General features: G+C 40.7%; 2 protein-coding genes and 1 non-coding gene across 4 annotated transcripts in view; all 3 read left to right on the top strand.

The window, feature by feature from the left end:
- Positions 1–318: 318 nt before the first annotated feature.
- Positions 319–7,647, top strand: malt3 (MALT paracaspase 3). The gene is made up of 15 exons (XM_072385825.1): positions 319–425; positions 689–750; positions 866–990; positions 1,167–1,305; positions 1,426–1,601; positions 1,818–1,914; positions 2,387–2,422; positions 2,538–2,741; positions 3,451–3,628; positions 3,760–3,834; positions 3,993–4,120; positions 5,315–5,464; positions 6,043–6,197; positions 6,825–6,941; positions 7,034–7,647. The coding sequence occupies exons 2-15, from the start codon at positions 708–710 to the stop codon at positions 7,349–7,351; spliced, it is 1,941 nt and encodes a 646-aa protein (XP_072241926.1). The 5' UTR covers positions 319–425; positions 689–707; the 3' UTR covers positions 7,352–7,647.
- A 1,353-nt stretch (positions 7,648–9,000) lies between these two features.
- trnah-gug (transfer RNA histidin (anticodon GUG)) lies at positions 9,001–9,072 on the top strand. The gene has a single exon. It is a non-coding gene; the product is annotated as a tRNA-His (tRNA).
- Positions 9,073–9,890: 818 nt separating this feature from the next.
- frmd5a (FERM domain containing 5a) overlaps positions 9,891–18,221 on the top strand; it is a 51,657-nt gene continuing 43,326 nt past the window's right edge. For both annotated transcript variants that reach the window (XM_072385824.1, XM_072385823.1), the window contains exon 1: positions 9,891–10,385. In XM_072385824.1, coding sequence (XP_072241925.1) covers positions 10,284–10,385 — 102 coding nt within the window. In that variant the 5' untranslated portion in view covers positions 9,891–10,283. The remainder of the gene's footprint in view (positions 10,386–18,221) is intronic.

Genomic DNA, 18,221 nt, shown 5'->3' with positions numbered 1-18,221 from the left:
CATCTCCATAACTATCAAATTGCCTCCATATAACTCTGACCTCAGCTTGTGGTTTTGCTCCAGAAAAAAAAGGAGCCAGATTCTTTGTTACCGTAATGTCAGAAGAAGCGACTCCGCTTGGATTTCCTTTCTCTATACGTAGCCCGCGCGCAGTTATTTTCGCGGATGTTTCCCAGTGCAAAAACGATTTAATTCAATATCTAAACGAGCCTCTTTATTTTAATGTGCCATAGTTGAAATTTTAGCGATTCCAATTCCGTATTCGTCTGTATTACAGATAATTAGGTAATTTGTGGTACATACGCTGTGCCGTTCCGGGAAACGGAAGAGTTTGCAACATAAAAATGCAGTTTAGGACGGAAAGCAGGATAACACATTCTGGCCGAGGTCATACAGCTGCTCAACCGGTACGAGGCTGACGGCAGGTACGGACTAAAACGTTTTTTTTTTTATACGCTACACGTTAAAAAGAAAATAAAAAGACAATTTGAAGTAGAATATTTCTAATAGAACCAAAAGTATTGTAACCATAAGCTACTAGGGAGAGCGTGTTTCACTGGAAATGAGAAGTTAAGATTTCAGGCTAAACAGATATTTACTGGAGTTGTTTATTCGTGGCCTATTCTTTTCCACATTGCGTTGTTAAAAAGAGAAGACTTTCTCCTCAACCAGAGTGTAATTCTTTTAGATTGGAGGAAAATGCACTAATGACTGGATCCCGATCCATGCCCCGTCAAACAATGATCAAAGGTTTGTTACGTTTGTTTTTAACACCACCGCATCGATAGAGGTGCTTCTTTTCAAAGTGTACACGAGTATGGGGAGCTTTCAGATGCGCGAGACTCTCGCTCGATTTGTGTTTCAGAAATCGTCATTGTTCGCCATCCTGTGTCCGTGTGCGTGCCTGTGAACCATAAGGTGACCCTGCGGGTCCGCGCGGAGGGCACAGGCATCCTCAGCTACCAGTGGTTCTCTGAAGATGAAAAGAAGGTATGTTCATGTCAATAAAGTAGCTCATTCATGTTTCAGACTTTGACACATGACACTCAAGCATCACGTTTTAGGAAATAATGGGAATGTGGCAATGTTTAATCTGAAATGGTGATCTTGATCTGAATTAAAAAGCAAAAGAAACAAGTTCACTTAGTTTTCTTTTCGCCCCCAAGGTGCCTGGCGGTACGCAAGCGGACCTGACCATCAGAGCTGAAAAAACCCAGCGCTATGTCTGCCGAGTGAATGACCACTTGTACAAATACGTGTTCAGCGAGTGGGTGAAGGTGAAGGTGTTGGATATTGATAAATCAGGTAATGCCTTGTGTCACCCTCATTCTATTACAGCCGCGCGGCGTGGGGTCAGTTTCAGTGAATCAGTTCTATACAGATACAGACTGCTTTGGGTTTTAATCGCTGGCTGTTTCTGCTCAGGCTTGCCTGAGGATTGGCAGGGCGAGCCACACATCGCCATCAATCCTAAACCACAGACAGTTCGACAAGGTGCAAAACTCGCACTTCGCTGTGCTGCCTTTGGCATCCCCGCTCCTCACTACCAGTGGCACAGGAATGGACAGCCGCTGCTGGACAAAACCGGTGACACGCTGCAGGTAAAGCAGCTTGACAAGCGAGTGTTTACTCATCTCACTGGTGACAGTGAATGTTTACACTGTGTCATCATTAACTGAGTCATTTTATTGACTCTCAACCACACACTCACCACTGACCATGCCACTCAGTTTGGAGACTTGGTTAATATTTTACCAAAACTATGATTTGCAGCTGAGGGTCAGAAAGATGAGTCATAATGTTTATGTTATTTGCAGATTGACCATGTAACAGCTGAACATGGAGGATGGTACATGTGCTCAGTATCTAACGTGCTGGAGGAGAGATGGACAGAGCCAGTGGATGTTGAATTTGGTGAGTCATAAGCAGAACTGCTTTTACTGTAAAAATCTGTCTTTTCCCATTTTTTAGCTCTGTGTTTTCCTACCACTTTACTTCTCCTATTTTTGAATGGCTGTGAGGAAAATCAGATTTTCTTCACACTCCTTTAATTACACTGATTTAGCTTAGAGGCTTTTAGTTGTTTCCATTGCACTGGAGGTACTTTCCCATTTCTAGAGACTAAAAAGGAAGTTGTTAGACTCCAAATAGTACTTGATCCGAGCTTTAGACACACAACAGGAAAGTGATGTAAAGTGAAACTAGTTCTTGCAGGCTTTCTCCAGTTCACATTTTTTTTTGCCGTGTATATGTATGCATGAATTGCCCACAACAGAAGTGCAACGTTTTTTAAATTTTGCCTGCTTATTTGTGTCTGTTGGGCAGTATCGGTTCTACAAATTTAGTTCAGAGGTGTCGTTAACAAAAGCTTTGCTTTTTTTTTTAGTGGAAACTGACCAGCTTCCTCCTGCGGTACTCACAGGTACAGATCTGTGAAAAGTGTGAATGTGATGGAAACGATTATAGAAAGGTTTAGAATTTCCTTGTTCTGCTGTGATTATGATTCAACTTCATCTTTTTTAACTTTGCACTTTTAGCCTCTGATAAAGTTGCCCTTCTTATTGGCAACCTGAACTACTACAACCACCTGGGCTTGATGGCGCCCGTTATGGACGTCCATGAGCTGGCCAACCTGTTGCAGCAGCTTGGCTTCAGAGTTGTTTCCCTGCTTGATCTCACAAGAGAGGAAATGTCGGCTGCTATTGACAAATTCATTCAGCTCCTTGACAGAGGAGTATATGGTGAGCTTCTTTTTTCTTTTTCTTTTTTAATTGATTTCTCCATTAAAAATCTGCATTAAGACAAATGTTATAAATCCAGTATCTGTCTTTGGTGAAATACTGATATTATTCATTTATTTCTTCGGAACCTGAGAGGTTTTAACTTCCTTTTTCGTATTCTGTGTTCTTTATGTTTGTTTGCCCGCTGGTCATAGTTCCTGAACTCTTGAGTTATTCAGAGTTATGTATGTGTGGCTGAGTGGGCAGATAAGGGTATTTATGGCTCTTCCTGATTGTGTGTAACACTATAGCAGCGTAGGCACATAGAAGCTGTGAAGACAATAAGGCAAAAAGCCTACCGAACGTATTCAGCGTTACTATTTGTGAATTAATATATACAACATTGCGTATGGCACTACTATTATTAAACAATTGGCAAGTACACACTAACAGCATTGAGTTGTAAGATGATATCGTGTTGATGATCAACTTAAAACTATGAGAACAGTCAGAATGAAACTGTGTATTTAATATTATCTCTTTGTCTTGTTAATTGTGAAACAAAGACAGAAGAGTGAACGCAGGGGTTCTGAAATGTTTTGTACTTTAAAGAGATCGGGCATCTCTCCCGTCCTCTGTGTGACCTGCTAGCACTACAGATAACTCAGTCAAGGATTGTATTGTGTTGTACCATTCTTACACACCCGGGTTGTTCCATTACTCTTGACAGGCCTGTTCTACTATGCGGGTCACGGGTACGAGCACGCTGGGAGGAACTACCTGGTAGCCGTCGATGCTCCACAGCCGTACCGAACTGAAAACTGTGTCTGCGTGCAGAGGGTCATGCACCGAATGCAGGAAAGGCAGACTGCGCTGAGTGTAATCCTGCTGGATACCTGCAGAAAATGGTAACATGTCCCTTTTTTTTCAAGAGGAAAGGGATGCATGATCATTTCATTATACAAACATCAACTATCTTAATGCAGGCTATTAGGAGTCTTTCTTATTAGGGTTTTTTTTTTCTGAAAACTTTCTGTAGGTACAACCAAAATTGTGTACCATCAGCCATTATGCCATTAGGACCGAGTGGGAACACAGTGTATGGTTATGCCACGTAAGTGTTTTTGTTAAACCATGTTTGGTTGGATTATGCGGGTATAGAAAATGGATGGATGGATGGATGGACTGAATAATTGGCTCATTTTTAGTCATCATGCTGTTGAATGGAAAGACTTTGTGTTTGTTTGACTTTTCCCTCGTTAACTCTTGCAGATGTGAGGATGCTGAAGCGTATGAGGTTCAGGATGGGGGGAAGAGCACTGGAATCTTCACTAAGTACTTGAACCGGCACATCTTAGAGTCTGAGAAAATCACTCACATCCTGGAGAAGGTGTCTGAAGGTAACTATTCCAAAAGACTAGAATAGATTACATATTACCCAGCCTAAAACTAATCTAAGAGATGTCTGTTTAAAAACAGTTTTTTTTTTTGCGGCGGGTGGGCCGACAGGTGCACTATAGGGGGTAAAGGTTGTTGGAATTTATGTATTAATAAACTTAAGGTCAACCCAGAGTAAAGTTGTGTGTCGTGATCAAATTTCCATTCAGTTTATATAAATGTTTTTTTTTTAATTGGAACAGTTGTAGATAGCGGCTAAACAGCCCTGAAGGTGTGCTGGATAGAGCACAGACAGGTTTTTCTAATGGTTGGCATCTCTTTTATTTATTGGTGTTTACATGGTACTTGCAAATATAGCTCTGATTTATCAGGGCTGTGAGGTGATCACATTGTTTTTCTTGACAGCATGTTAGTCTTTTTGGTGGGCTGTGGTGAAATTGCATTTTTTTTTTTTGCCTCTGAGGCATCATTAGCATGTGACCTCATTCTTTGGAAATTTACACTGTTGGCTAGAGAACAGCAAGAAACCTGAGAGCTGCAGAGAGCAAGACAGCTGCTCTGCCATTTGGGCACCCCCTACCTCGGCTCTCATGGGGTCACTCACAAATCAGTGCTGGCACGACACGACACTCTGCTGACAGCACCCTGTTTGTGTCTAACTGTGTGAGGGTTTATTTGGATTAACAAATGAATAATTGGCTATTTGCATTTTGCTTTCACATTTTCACACATTTCTGTGGCAATGTGGCCAGCAATGGACTTGATCATCCGCGGTAGTAAAATATTTCTCATAGATTCTCATTAGATTGTCTGAAAAAAACAGGCAAAAAGCCTTGGATTTGCCAGGGGTCTTTTGAATAACTGTCAATATTTTGAAGTAGTCCCCCATTTGTATGTTTTTGAGTCTTGTGAAGTAATCAAAGTCAATTACCTCAAACATTAATACATTTTCAAATTTTCCTAAGTTCCTCAAATTTAGCCATGTGAATCTGATGAATACTATTGAACTACTTACTCATTCTTCACATGCTGATGTTACAAAACTCAGGCAGTCCCCTGATAGAAAGAATAATCACAGAAGATTTTTCTCAAATATTTTAGCTGTATTGATTCACTCAAAACTAGACTTTTCTACGAGGAGCTGTTTAAGTTTTGCCATCGTATTTACCGGCACTTTCTCCCTTTCTCTACAAAAGATCTCGGTAAAGACCCTCTAGTCACAGGCAAGCAGGCAGTGGAGATCAAACACACAGTGAAGGAACCTCGATCCCTCGCAGACCAGGTCCGGACCACGGGTCACACAAGGGAACTACACCTACGAGATCTCTGCTGGAGACGAGCAAATGGTGAGGAGGTTGAAATTCCCCCATGCCTTCGTGTTTTTTTTCAATCACGTTTCCTTTCTGGTGAAAATACTTCTGACGACAGGATGTATAAAGCAACTCTGTTATGGTTAACTTCCCATCAAGTAAATCACATTTTCATCTTCTGACGGCATCCTTTGATTCTACGAATCTGTTCCTCACACCTCCTACAATACAACCTGTGATCAACCATGTGTTGATATTTTGGTTTAAAGTGATATTTTCAGTACCATTCCAAAAAAAAAAAGCTGCTCCTTGTTTTTAATAAATCCAAATGGGGAAATAGATTAATATGCAAAGGATAATTTCCTTTCCTTTTTACAAATGAAACTTAATATAGCTGGCAGATCTGATGTCTTTGTCCTCAGATGAAAAATAAAAGTCTGTGGTTTGAGTTATTTGTGCGACTGAAAGCTTTGATGTGGTCGATCAGTGTTTCTGCAAAACTTACTGCTCCCTCGTTTTAATTGAAGACCCTAATGACAAAAATAATGAGTAAATTAAAAGTAATCAAATTTTCATTTTAATTAATTAATTTTTTCCTCTGTATCTCCTTTCAGAGCTACCACAAAAGAAGCAGCTGATGTTCCTTTGTGGAGTAGAAGTGGAAGTTAGCTTCTCAGCTTTATTCTCCAATGTCTTGGTAGCTTTTGCTACTGTGAAGACTACAGGTGACCACACCCAGGACTGCACTGTCACTCTAAGTAGCATACCTGTAAGTATGTGTCTTTACTTGGTCTGTCAGACATTCTGTCAAACTTAATTGTTACCCAGATATGCAGCTCGAGAATCTGATCCGTGACAGTTGTATGCAAAAGGCCATAAAGTGCAGCACAGGATACAAGTGTACTGTGTGCATAAATAACATCTTTTAACTTGTAACTTCCCCCAGTGATTTGGCACCACACTAAAACCTGACCTACTGAGTCTAGACTTCCCAAACTCAACAATTTGCCTAAACACAGCAAGTTGTATTGACATCATTTGGTAGCTGTTGCTCATAATGGAAAGCAGTTTCCATTAGCCAGCAGAAATTTCTCAATGGTGTCCACCCACACCCACGTATCACATGTATGAGGAGGTTCTGCCCATAAATGGGCTTCCTGTATGCTGCAAGGTTGACAAAGCAGGAAATACAAAAAAAGCATTATGCTTCTCTTGTGCAGTCATTCTGTTAGACAACAGGATCTTGGGCCGAGGTGACACCTAGTGGTTGATTACTAAAACGTTGCAGGGATTCAGTGCAAAAACACTGAAAATGCATAAGCATTGAAGTGACTGTGATGTAGTTGGCATACATACAAGGGATATTAATAAAACTGTTTATGCTTTGACTCCTTAGCCAATGGAAGACATATTTTCCAGGCCTGGCAGATCAGAAGAGATGGACTCACTGCTATTCAATCATTTTTATAACCCAGACTGCACCCTCAGACTTTGCTCACTTCAGAAACTGAAGGTATGCGGTCAAAATAGGTCCCAATTTTGAAAAGATTAAGTTTTTAACTTTTTACAGTAACCATATTTTGTTTGTCATTTATCTTTTGTCAGGAGTCAATGGTCGTCAAGGTGGATTTACAGTATACTCACAGAGACAGTAAGCTGCGCCACACAGAAAGCCAGCAGATGGACATTGGAAAGCCTCTGGTGGCATCCTGTAAACTATACAGGGGGAAACACGCAGCAACAGACCGAGGAAAAGAATGTGCTACAGCTCAAAGTATGGGCAACATTTCCAACGGCAAATCACAACAGCATGAGTCCCTGGCTGGTCCACGTCGTCCTCACACTAGAAAAGCTGTGTGTACTGCTAAAACCGCAACTACACGGAGCAATGAACCCGAGGAGAATGATGAGAACGAACTGTAAGATTGCAGTCTAACGAACTGCATCTAATTTGTCTGGGATTGAGAGGATTGATGGATGAGTGAGTCAGTATGGGAGATTTCTTTTTGGTACACGTTCACAGTTTTTCAATTCTTAGTTAAGTACTGAAAACTCTTTAACACTGATGCTGATTTAATTTTAAATTGTATAAAACTTGTAAAACATTTCTTGTTTATGACACTTTTATGACATCAGTGGCAAGCTGGCTGGCCTAATTTATCATATGATGAAATAACTGTCAATAATTTATCCAATAAATACTACTACTTTCATCGTTAGGTTAATTGTCAATCTTTTGAAAATATGTCAATATGTTGTTTAGCTTATGTTTTGATTCAGTGGTATAACTTTTCTTTACTGAGGAACGGACGTTCGTCATTTAACCTACTTTTCGCACAGTGGTGCTGAATGCAGCTTTGTTTGACTCACAGGATTAAGTCAAATAGTACTTGATAATAAAATAAGATTTTGTACAATTAGACATTTATTACCCTTTATCATGTAATGACCATGTACATTTCAGTGTAGTCTGGGGAAAATAAATTTGTTGTGGGGTGGTTTCTGATATTCTATACACTTAGATTTGTTTTTTTTGGGTTTTTTTTTGGAAATAACAGCGACACTACGATAGTGATGTAACTGTATCTCATAATAACAGGAATAAAAGTAACAAATTCAGTCTTGTTATTGAAAGAAAATTTAGTTTTTGTCAACTTTGCAATGAGAATGGACTTTTACAGAGCAAAAACCAAGTCCTGGAGATGTTTTAATGTCCTTTGAAAAGACTTCAAAACACTTGTTTGTTAAACTGCAGTTCCTGGTGGTCAATATTCAAAAGATAAATAATAAAAAGCTGACACACAATAACAACTGAATGCAATCCTCAGAATTTGTTATGATCAGCCATGACTGAGCATGAGGAAACATAAGAATCATGTTTAGTCTTTGGTCTTATGACTCCAAAGTACAAGATGGGCTATGTGTTTAGGGAAAATGTGGAGATGGCAGCATAAAAATAGAAAATAAGAATGAATAAATAAATATATTTGTGCATCCAACTTATGCAAGAATGTATGAGTAAGTTTAAACAATTGACACTAATCAAATATCTATACATTTGTGCCATATTTAAATAGTAATTAATACAATGTTCTAAAATCTTAGAATTTTTTAAACAACATTTCGATTTTTCTTAATTATGAATTTGTATATCGTGAATTTCCGTGGACAGAATCCTGTATATTTTGCTAACTCACTTGTTAAATCATTACTTAGTAGGAAACGGGCTTCTATAGCAAGCTTCTAGCATGTTGACGCTTAATTAGTTTGAAATTGTTAGCGTCTTAAAAAAGTGAAAACTTCCGTGACCGTTATCCCCAAATTAGACTAAAATGCTGCAGTAAGGTATTATAAAACTAGCAAAAATGGCTTTTCATTACATTTTGACAAACGTGTCTTATACATCAACTGACATTTGCAAACTATTTCTGTTAGCTAGTTACTGCTAACTAATAAAGGTACCAATACATATTTGACAAATGAAGAATGGATTTTTGTCACACATGTAAAGATGACAAATGAATTTTGATATTTAGGGAATTCATGACGGGCACGACAGCCTCGGCTAGCTCGCCGTGATCGTATAGTGGTTAGTACTCTGCGTTGTGGCCGCAGCAACCCCGGTTCGAATCCGGGTCACGGCAAAGACTGAGCCTGTAATTAGGGCGTGTGTTTTACAATATTTAGATATTTCAAACTAATGTTACTTAATGTGGTGACACACATATATTTCAACTCTAGTGGAACATCTGATAATTCATACGATGCTTTTAGTAAATTATAACATTAGCTAAAACGGTACCAAAAACATACCAGTTTTCACCATCCATTAGACAAAGTGCATTTTCATAGTTAATTGTTAATTCATCCATGAAAATAAATGAAGACCAGACATTTTTCATGAAGTGGTCACTTTTGATGATAGAAACACTATTAAAGTGATCAACTGGGGAAATATAATTATACTAATTTAAAATGTATTTACCCCGTGCAACTACAGTCTACCCATTAAGCTCAGTGCCCACAAGTGACCTGAAGGTGGCAGTCCAATACCTTTTTATTTCCACCCACTGTGACACAGAAACATGAAGCGCTGAGACACCTGAGGCCAGTGGTTTTAGGTCAACGAAGGTTGGGCTTCATTGCAAAGAGTTGCCACGAGCCAGTCAATCATTGGAATCGTTTATTCTAATGATATCTCATAATCTGGAGCTTCTCCCAGCTCAAACTCAGCCGGAAACATTTAGTGCTGATCTCGCCCGCGATGATTTATTCATAACCCACCTCTCAAAACGTAGACGAGTCTAGGATTTCTGGAGCGGATGAATTTGATCACTTCAGCTTTTGGTAAAAATAGGAAGACAATCAGCAATTGAAATTCAGTATCGGGGTAATCCCTAAGCAGAGGCCGATATTAAATGTTTGTCCCATGAATACAGGGGTCAGGGGAAACTGTGGAGTGGGGGGAAACAACATTGGGAATGATCCTAAAACACCGACTAAATGCCTCACACCCCCGTTGGCTCACTTTGACGTCAGTTTTCAGTGGGACCCGCCCGCCTGCTCAAGTGGCAGCAGTGAATGGTGAGAGATAATCCTCGGCTCGACTACAGACACACAACATCGCCGAGCTGCCACTGGATCTGGATGCGGGCATCCCTGGATTCTGCGCTTAACACGGCCCACAGCACGAAAACTTAACGGGACAACAATGGTGCACGCCTCGGCAGCTGAATCCGTGACTGCATGTAGTTTGGAGGAGCGAGGAATGCAGTCGATGTGACATTCACTTGCACGCTGGTGTTGAGTTTATTGTTCTGGTCCTGAAGACGCGGAGCGGCGATTCTCTGAGAAGATGTTGAGCCGATTCATGAGTGGCAGCATCAGGAATCTTGAGCGGGAATACAGCTGCACGGTCAGATTGCTGGATGATACGGAATATACGTGCACCATTCAGGTTAGTCGCCTCATCATAACGGATTATTGTGATTGTGTCACCTGTCGACCACTCCGCAGAGAGGTGAAAAGCGCAGCGATTGTGTCTGACCTGACAGACAGAAAAGCGAGTGTTTGAGCAGAGGATCTTTGCCTGAATGCCCCACTACTGGTGTCAACCCGGACAAACTGGAATCCCGGAATAGAAATGTGTAGTGTGATTCCAAATAGTACAAATCTGGGTCAGGGAAATGTATTTCTCTGCCTATTACTTCAACAATTATTGAAAGAGAGATCTGAGACATGAAAAATTCCCTATAATAATGACTTGGTTAATGGAATGCTATAACATGTTATCTCCTCAAATTAATGATTTAAAATGGTTATTTTTCTTATATGCACTGAATATACACTTATATCTACTGCATACACATGATTTTGTTTTAGGGCGTTATTTCTTGTGAGTTTTTGCTTGTTTGGATTGTCATTATATTTGATACAGCTCTACCTGTATCCTCTCACATCGGTAATGTACGTAGTTTATCCCATGAAACACATCCCTCAAAAGTTACACAGTGTGGCTCTGCACTGATAGGATTTCATTCCAAATGTGCCATGCTGACGCAAGTGTAAACAGTTTGGGGCCAAAGCGTCCGTGTGTGCATTAATGTTTTCTTTTCTCGTGAGCAAATGCTACACTGATGTGTTGCTTTGAAACCTAAAACAGGCCAAGGCCCCAGTATTAAACTGTCTCTGTCAGCCTTTTGTCTTACTACTACCAGCCTTGCTTTGATGATTGTGCAGTTTTATGTTCATGCTGATTCTATGAAAAGCAGGTGTGAAGGCCTGTCACTTCAATTGCATTAAAAGAAAAAAAAAACATTTCATTTTGGCTGCTTTGTAGTTGTTGAAGGAGAGAATTTCCTTTGAGAATTCCCTGTCTAGTCAGCAACACGTAGGGGCAACCAAAGACTCAGCATAACAAAGAATTGTTATGAGTTGGAAAAATTAAATGTTAATAACATGTGAATTGTTCTTGTCGCTGTGATATTTGCTGTCATCAACATGCAGTATTATAATCGCGCCTCTTCTCCCAACGAGCAAGCGTGAAATAGATACTGCATTCACTGTAGGGATGTGACTCGGTGCCCAGGTTGTAAACAGACCTGCATTTCTGCTCGGAGAGCTGAGCAAGTGATGGAGCTGGGCCAGATGGACTGTGAAGCCAGCAGGTGTGCTGTTTGCAGCAGAGTCGGGTGGCTGACGTCACTAGAGTGGAAGGAGGGAAGCGGAGTGAAAGGGGAGAATGCTCCTGCTCTACTGTGGCTGCCTGGCATCCTGATTATCTTTCTGTCAAAACCTGGTCCAGAGAGCGGGCAGGATAATCCACCTGACTAGCCACACGGCTAATGCTTGTTCCACATTTAGTTGCTTCCCTCCAGGCTGTATGGCCTGCCAAGTAACAAAAAAAAAAAAAAGAAGAAAAAAAATCACCCTGGATAGCAGGACACCAACACCGGGGAATGTAATGTAAGAGGCAGGTCATGTATTCCCAGTGTGTCACAGCCTCGCTTGTTTTCTTTGTATGTTTTAGTCTCTTTCTGTCCTGCTTTTTCACCTGTCCTACCCTGTTTCCCAAGCGCAGCGAGCTTATCCCCGCTAGTTTACATCACACTCTGATCTCTTCCCAAAATAAGCACATCCCAAGTTAAGGTGGACCCTGAAGGCTCTCACGGAAGGGCAGAGAGTGTGTCCATCTTTTTAATGCACTTCCAGCTGTATTGCATGAATTCAAATTTTGCTATGATGAATTATGGAGATTTCCAGCATGCTGAGGGAAGGCGAAGTGAGCACTTATCATTACTTAGCTCTGCAGATGTAGTTCTCATCTAGTTGCAGGTTGATGGAAGAGTCTAAAATCCGCTGTTGGCCTCGGGCTTCGTCTGCTCTGTGATATTAATGCAGTGTTGCAGAAGAGTCAACATTAGAATGAACTGTGCCTCATATTTTGCCATTTTATAAGGAGATCAATTGAATCTAGCTGCTATTTGCATACAGTTATTACAGTTTTTTAGTTCTCTCCTTAAGCTAAACCCAAACATTATGCATCAGTGAGTGTGGGATATCTCAGTGCAACCTTGGAACTTCTAATGAATTAGAAGCACAACATCTGTTTAAGTTAGAGTTAACTGCAGCTTACATTCTGTCTGTTTCCACTTGGTGTTTTAATGGTTGTTTTGGTTGAGGAAACCACAGCCTCTGCCTTTCAGGGTCACCTATATCACCTATATCCCTGACATCACAAAAGTAGTAAAAAAAAACAATAACAATAGATAACACAGGCTTTTCTATGTTCTCATGTTGCAGTGAGAATAACTAGTGCACAACTTCTCCTGAGATTTCAGAAGAACACTACTGGGGGATGGTAGCCCGTGTGTGTATCGAGGGGTGCTTCACTTTGGAGCACGGTGCCAGCGTCTCAGCTGTTGCTACGGTGACTCCACAGTTACTCGGACAAAACGTGGAATCATTCAGTGGTCAGGAGTCCTCAGACAAACACCAGTACCCTCCACTGGCATCAAGAAGGGTACTGGTGTTTGTCTGACTACATCAACCAGGATAAAGTTGTGACCATGGAGCCACCATGATTAGTGTCTCCCTCCTGTCCTTCAGACTAGCCTTTTCTAGCCACTGATGGAACTTATCAGCTACTTCTTCAATCTGATGGTGGTACATGCCTTGGACGGGACTGCTGGGCATCAGCTGCATGAGGCACTCACTTAGCAGTTCTTCACTGAGGGCTTTCTTTCTGATGTATTCCTGGACCTTTGTTGTTTCCTTCTGCATAGTTACTCTGAAGCTCACCAGCCTTACATTTGGCGGGTAGACTGGCGTAGCAGTATCACTGTTGCCCTTTGAGCAGAAGATGATTGGTTTGATTCCTGGTCAGAGCGTGCCTCTAGCAACCTTCGAATTAACATGAGCGAGACTCACAGAAATTAAGCCGTGCTGGTTTGGATGTTGCCCAGATTAGCAAGGCCCGATTTGCAGACAACACTTCTGATAAGACTGGGGAAATAAAACTTTCTGCTTGTTCAAGTTGGAAGAACCCCATTTGCGCCTTCCACACTCCCTCTTGAAACATTTTACTAATGGGTTTATGGTCTAAATTACTTGTTTCAAGTTCTCTTCAATACAGCATGGTGTTAATTTCAGAATTATGATCGTGTTTAGTGTAAAAGTAAATGAAGGTATGCTGTGCAGCTCTGTTACCTTGTCTTGTGCCCTGGGGTACTCTGTCACACACACTTCTCGTTTGTTCTATTGAGTCAAAATTAAACCAACAATAAAATGATAAACTGAAAGCATTAGAATCATAATTAATTTACTTTCCATGCATGGCTTTGGACTGTGGGAGGGAGTCATAGTTGAGAAAGAACATGCAATTTCTAAGAGTGCAGCAACTGTACTAACTACAGCACCACCATGTTGCTCGGGCACAAATTAGTCATTTGCAAAATAAGATTTTCAGTAGCTTTTACAGAATAAGCTGTTGAAATGGTGCCTAAATCTTTGTGCAGGTCTGTATTCTCAGGGCCTGTGGATATGCTTCATATGAATGATTAAAATGTGCGCTACATTTGAATGTTTGATGAGCAGGAGACTTCAGGAGAATGTCATTTCTCTTTATAAGCATCAAAATTGTCTGAACCTGTGGCTCAAGGCTGGTTGTGATTGTGCATTACTTCACTATATGTCTGCAAGGCAGCAGAAGACAGGGCGGCCTGGTTTCTATCCAGTTACTCTCTATCAGTCACTACTTGTTCATAATCAAAAATCGGGCGCATTGTGTCAGGGCTGCAAAGGGCTGTTGCTTTGCTGCCTTTGGATGTGATCCTTCATCTTCACTGTTGTGTGTTCATTTCTGTTTCTGAGTATTACATGCAAATTAAACTCTGACTGACCTGCACCGGCTTACTGAGATTCATTGAAGAGCTTAGCTGGAGACAAGATGCCGAGTCACTACACACTAAGAGACATGAACTCTCACACTCACATACATTTGATGTTTTTTCTTCACATATATGTCAACTCCATAGATCTGTACTATGGTCATATCAATAAGCTCAGGCCACTAAACGTGGGTGTTTGGGTCGGGCTAACCAAATGGCCCTCTCTTATTCCCTTGTGTCTCTTCTGTGTGTGTTGTGTGTGTGTGTGTGTGTGTGTGTGGGTGTGGGCTGGATGGAGAGCAGTAAGGCAGTCTGTCAGTGTGTCAGGAGCATTCTGCTGAGCCCTCCTTTGTGCTGTCTGGGATGTATTGTGTGACAAGAGAAACCGAGATGGGCCTGAGCTTATGCTCCACCTGAAAGCATGAATATTAAACACCCCAGAGCAATATATCTGTTTTGTGACTGATCTGTTAATGAGAGAAGTGGGCATGAAGAGTTGCAACTCTCATTTTAAAAGGTGCTCGCCTACAGCCATAATAATACAAACAGATTGCACAGCTTGTTGGTTATATTACCATACTCCAGTAGCCATGTAAATGAGCTCCTGCTTGGGGGAGAACCTTCGACTTCTTAACTTATTTAAAACTGAAAAAAACAGCGTCAAGCTGAGTTTCATAAGTGACATATAATGAAGGGTGCTTGTAACCTGCAGTTGGGATGCACAGGGGGTGATCTAAACTCCTAAGAGTTAATCTGATAAGAGCCGTGTTCAAGTTTGTGAGTGTAATTGTGAGTGTAATTGCAATGTTATCAGGGTACATTTTTAATATAGGAGGACATGTACAACACTTAACATTGGATTTTGGGTTATGTTTTATAATGAGATGCATTTTGTGGAGAGAAATTTTAAATGCTCGACTTCCCTTTTGTTTAATTCGGGGAACAGAGCATGCTCAGCCACAGCCTTGCAGAGAACTTATAGAATTAGATTTTATGTTTTATAACACATTTTTCTTCTGAAAAAAACCCAACTGTCCAAGCAAAGAGAACAATACAATGGAGGATGTAGCTGATATTTTGAGAGAATGTGTTTTTTTGGAAAGGTATTTGTTTTGAAACTAAAAGTTGAGATAAGTTTGGATTATGTTCTTTTCATCATTATTCATTACCCCATGACTGAAACAGTCTTACTGACAAGAATTACATCTGAAAGTGAAGTTAAAAAATGTCACTGTGCTGTCAGACTTTACTTTCTGTCCTCCCTGTCATCACCCCGCTCCTGTTTGTCTTTGGGCTTGGGGCTCTCTGCTGTATGAGAGAATCTGGTCTTTGTCTCACTCTGTACTTCGGGGCCCTGTGCCTCTGCAGACTAATGAGGAGGCACAGGCTCGTGCTACACTCCAAGTGAAAAACAGCAGAACTGTGTTTTGTGTTAAGTTGCATAACAACAGGCTGCAATTTTACTGTTCTACAGTATAACAACTTTTTATATGTACGATTATGAAACCACTCTTATCAGCCTTATAATTTATGTTTATGCATTTTAACAGAGCAGGGTGTATTGTCAGGCCAACATGTTTGTTAGCTGTGGATCATTCTTGGTCATTCTCCTAAGCACAAAAGTTGCTTTGTGATGGAAATTAATACTAATGTGGCTGTCATCAGCACATCGGCCAGGTCCTGAGCTGAAATCCAATGTAGGCTGACAGCCGTGACAGTCTTCTGTTTGCCAACCAGCTAAGAAAGTAGAGTGAAAGAGAACCACAGTAGTGCTGCCCATAATTGAGCATTTTTGTTATTATTTACGAGGCACATACCCCCTGCCTCTTTTTTCGTTCTCCTGCCATGTGTTTCTTTCATCCTACACTCATCTTCTCCATGGGCCACTTCTTCATCTCTGTCTGTTTCACCAGGCTTGTAGTTCAGCAGCATGAAGCGTCATTACAGGATTTTTTTGAGCTAATGATTGCTGGTCCTCCCCTCCTTCCTGCATCTCTCGTTTCCTTTGCTTCAGCGTCTCGTGTGTTGTCACTTTGCCAGACTCACTGTGCTCTGTGGGAGCTTGCCTCTAATGTGTTGAGGAGTCATTTGTTCAGGAAACAGGTGATTTGCTGTTGTTGTCTGTATATAATATTACATTATTTCGAAAGGTATGGCAGTATCCATTATTTTTATCCCTCATTAAGTGGACAGGAAAGCAACTGTGAATGAATGTTTTTAGCATGGTGCTGACCTGAATTTTCCCAATACCAGGTGGGATATTTTCTGGCCTGTGTTGCTGTTTTTCACTGGGCAGGTGAAAGCTTATTTCAAGAAAGCCTAGATTTATGGTTTATGGTTGCATTTTATAAAGCAGATCAATTGATGGAGCTTGTCCATATAGCTTTTATCCTCAGAAGACTGAGGTATATCTTCCTATTGACAAAATTTAATGGATGACTGGATACTGTCTCATATAATGTATGTAGTAAAAGGCAAAAAGATCAGATAAGATATCAGATCCTTCAGGCTTTGTGTTGCAGAACACAGTTTAACTGTTTGGCATTTGCTTACTCTTGACTTTATTCCATCTTATCGCTCCACTGTTTATTTATTCCATCAACATCCAGTGGGGACAATGCTCTGTTCCAAAAATACTCCACCAGACAGTGAGTTTTATATCAATAAAACATAAAAGTTAAGCATGCAGACAGGGTTTAGAAGTTAGGCAGCACAATAAATAGTGCACTTAGGTTCCACGTCTGAAGCAACATCTTAGAAGAGAACATCCTACAGTCTGATGTACAACAGTTAGCTCAGAGTGGTGTAATAAGAATTACCTCCTGTAGTCTTTTCCTCAACACTTTTCCTTGACTGCATTGGAAAGTGTCAAAAAGTTAAGAACAGAGAGTGAGGGAAACCCAGAAGGACTTAGGAAAAGGCAACTTCACTCCAATGAAAACCCTACCTTTTCTAAGTTGTGAAATTGGTCTACAGAACTTAAACTGTAGATATTCAAAAAATATTTAACAAAAACCTTTGGCCTTTCCATTCAAGATGGACCAGTGTTTTCGATACAAAATAAGAAATTAATTAGAATTTTGGGGAATTTCTGACAGCTCTCATAATGGCTGTTGCTTGAATACTTCAGGGTCATTTACCTCAGCAAGCAACCTTCCTAAGCGGCAAAGATTGTCTCAGGCTCAGGTGAGCATAACCAGAGAGCAATTTTTGAACAAGCACTGAGGGTAAAACGTGAAGAAATGTTGTTGGTATTTGGATATTTTTTGCTGAACACAAAGCTCTTCACTTTGAAGAAGGTAGGGGCTCCCCTCTCTCTCTAATATGTTATGGTTGGTTAATATTTATTTAGATGAATATTTATTAAGATAAACTTGTGCAGCAACAGGGGCTGGAAGAATGTGTTTTACAAGTGGGCGTTGTTTACCAGGAGGCTGGTGGCTGAAGCATCCTAATGAAAGTGGTCTTGGAGCCCCTTCTGCACTCTCACCAATGAGTTTTTTGCTCACTGAGAAACACAGCACAGCCTATAAAGAAGGCTACTTGAGCTGCACTGACAGAACAGGGTCTTTTCACGCACATCCATGTGTATCTTTCTCTTACAGTCTTTTATCTCTGTGTTAAAAAAAATTGACAATATATGTGTTTCTCATACAGTTGGCTTATGGAAACTGAGAAAGACAGGGAGCGGAGGAGCTTTGTGACAGTCATGTGCAGTGATGCAACAGAGACAATAAGATGAGGGAGACTAGATATTTTTGGCATTTAGAGTTGAGAAATCACCCTCTGAATGTTCAATTTATCTAAAACTAATTTGCCACCCACTCTGGGTAATTTTCCTCCTGAGAAAGAGTTCTAGTGGGTGGTTAGATGACAGAATTGCTTTATGAGAATCATTGTTTATA

Source organism: Leuresthes tenuis, unplaced genomic scaffold (assembly GCF_036924035.1).
Source record: "Leuresthes tenuis unplaced genomic scaffold, fLeuTen1.0.hap1 SCAF_5, whole genome shotgun sequence".
Lineage (NCBI taxonomy): Eukaryota > Metazoa > Chordata > Actinopteri > Atheriniformes > Atherinopsidae > Leuresthes > Leuresthes tenuis.
Note: the sequence above shows the minus strand (reverse complement) of the source record. Positions and strands in the feature narration are given on the sequence as shown.

What these genes read in the sequence shown, in the direction of transcription:
- malt3 (XM_072385825.1), top strand. Translation starts at nt 708, where the DNA reads ATGACTGGATCCCGATCCATGCCCCGTCAAACAATGATCAAAG. An exon ending in GTTGGATATTGATAAATCAG is followed by an intron (nt 1,306 to 1,425) that starts GTAATGCCTTGT and finishes GTTTCTGCTCAG; the next exon opens with GCTTGCCTGAGGATTGGCAG. An exon ending in CTGCTGGAGACGAGCAAATG is followed by an intron (nt 5,465 to 6,042) that starts GTGAGGAGGTTG and finishes ATCTCCTTTCAG; the next exon opens with AGCTACCACAAAAGAAGCAG.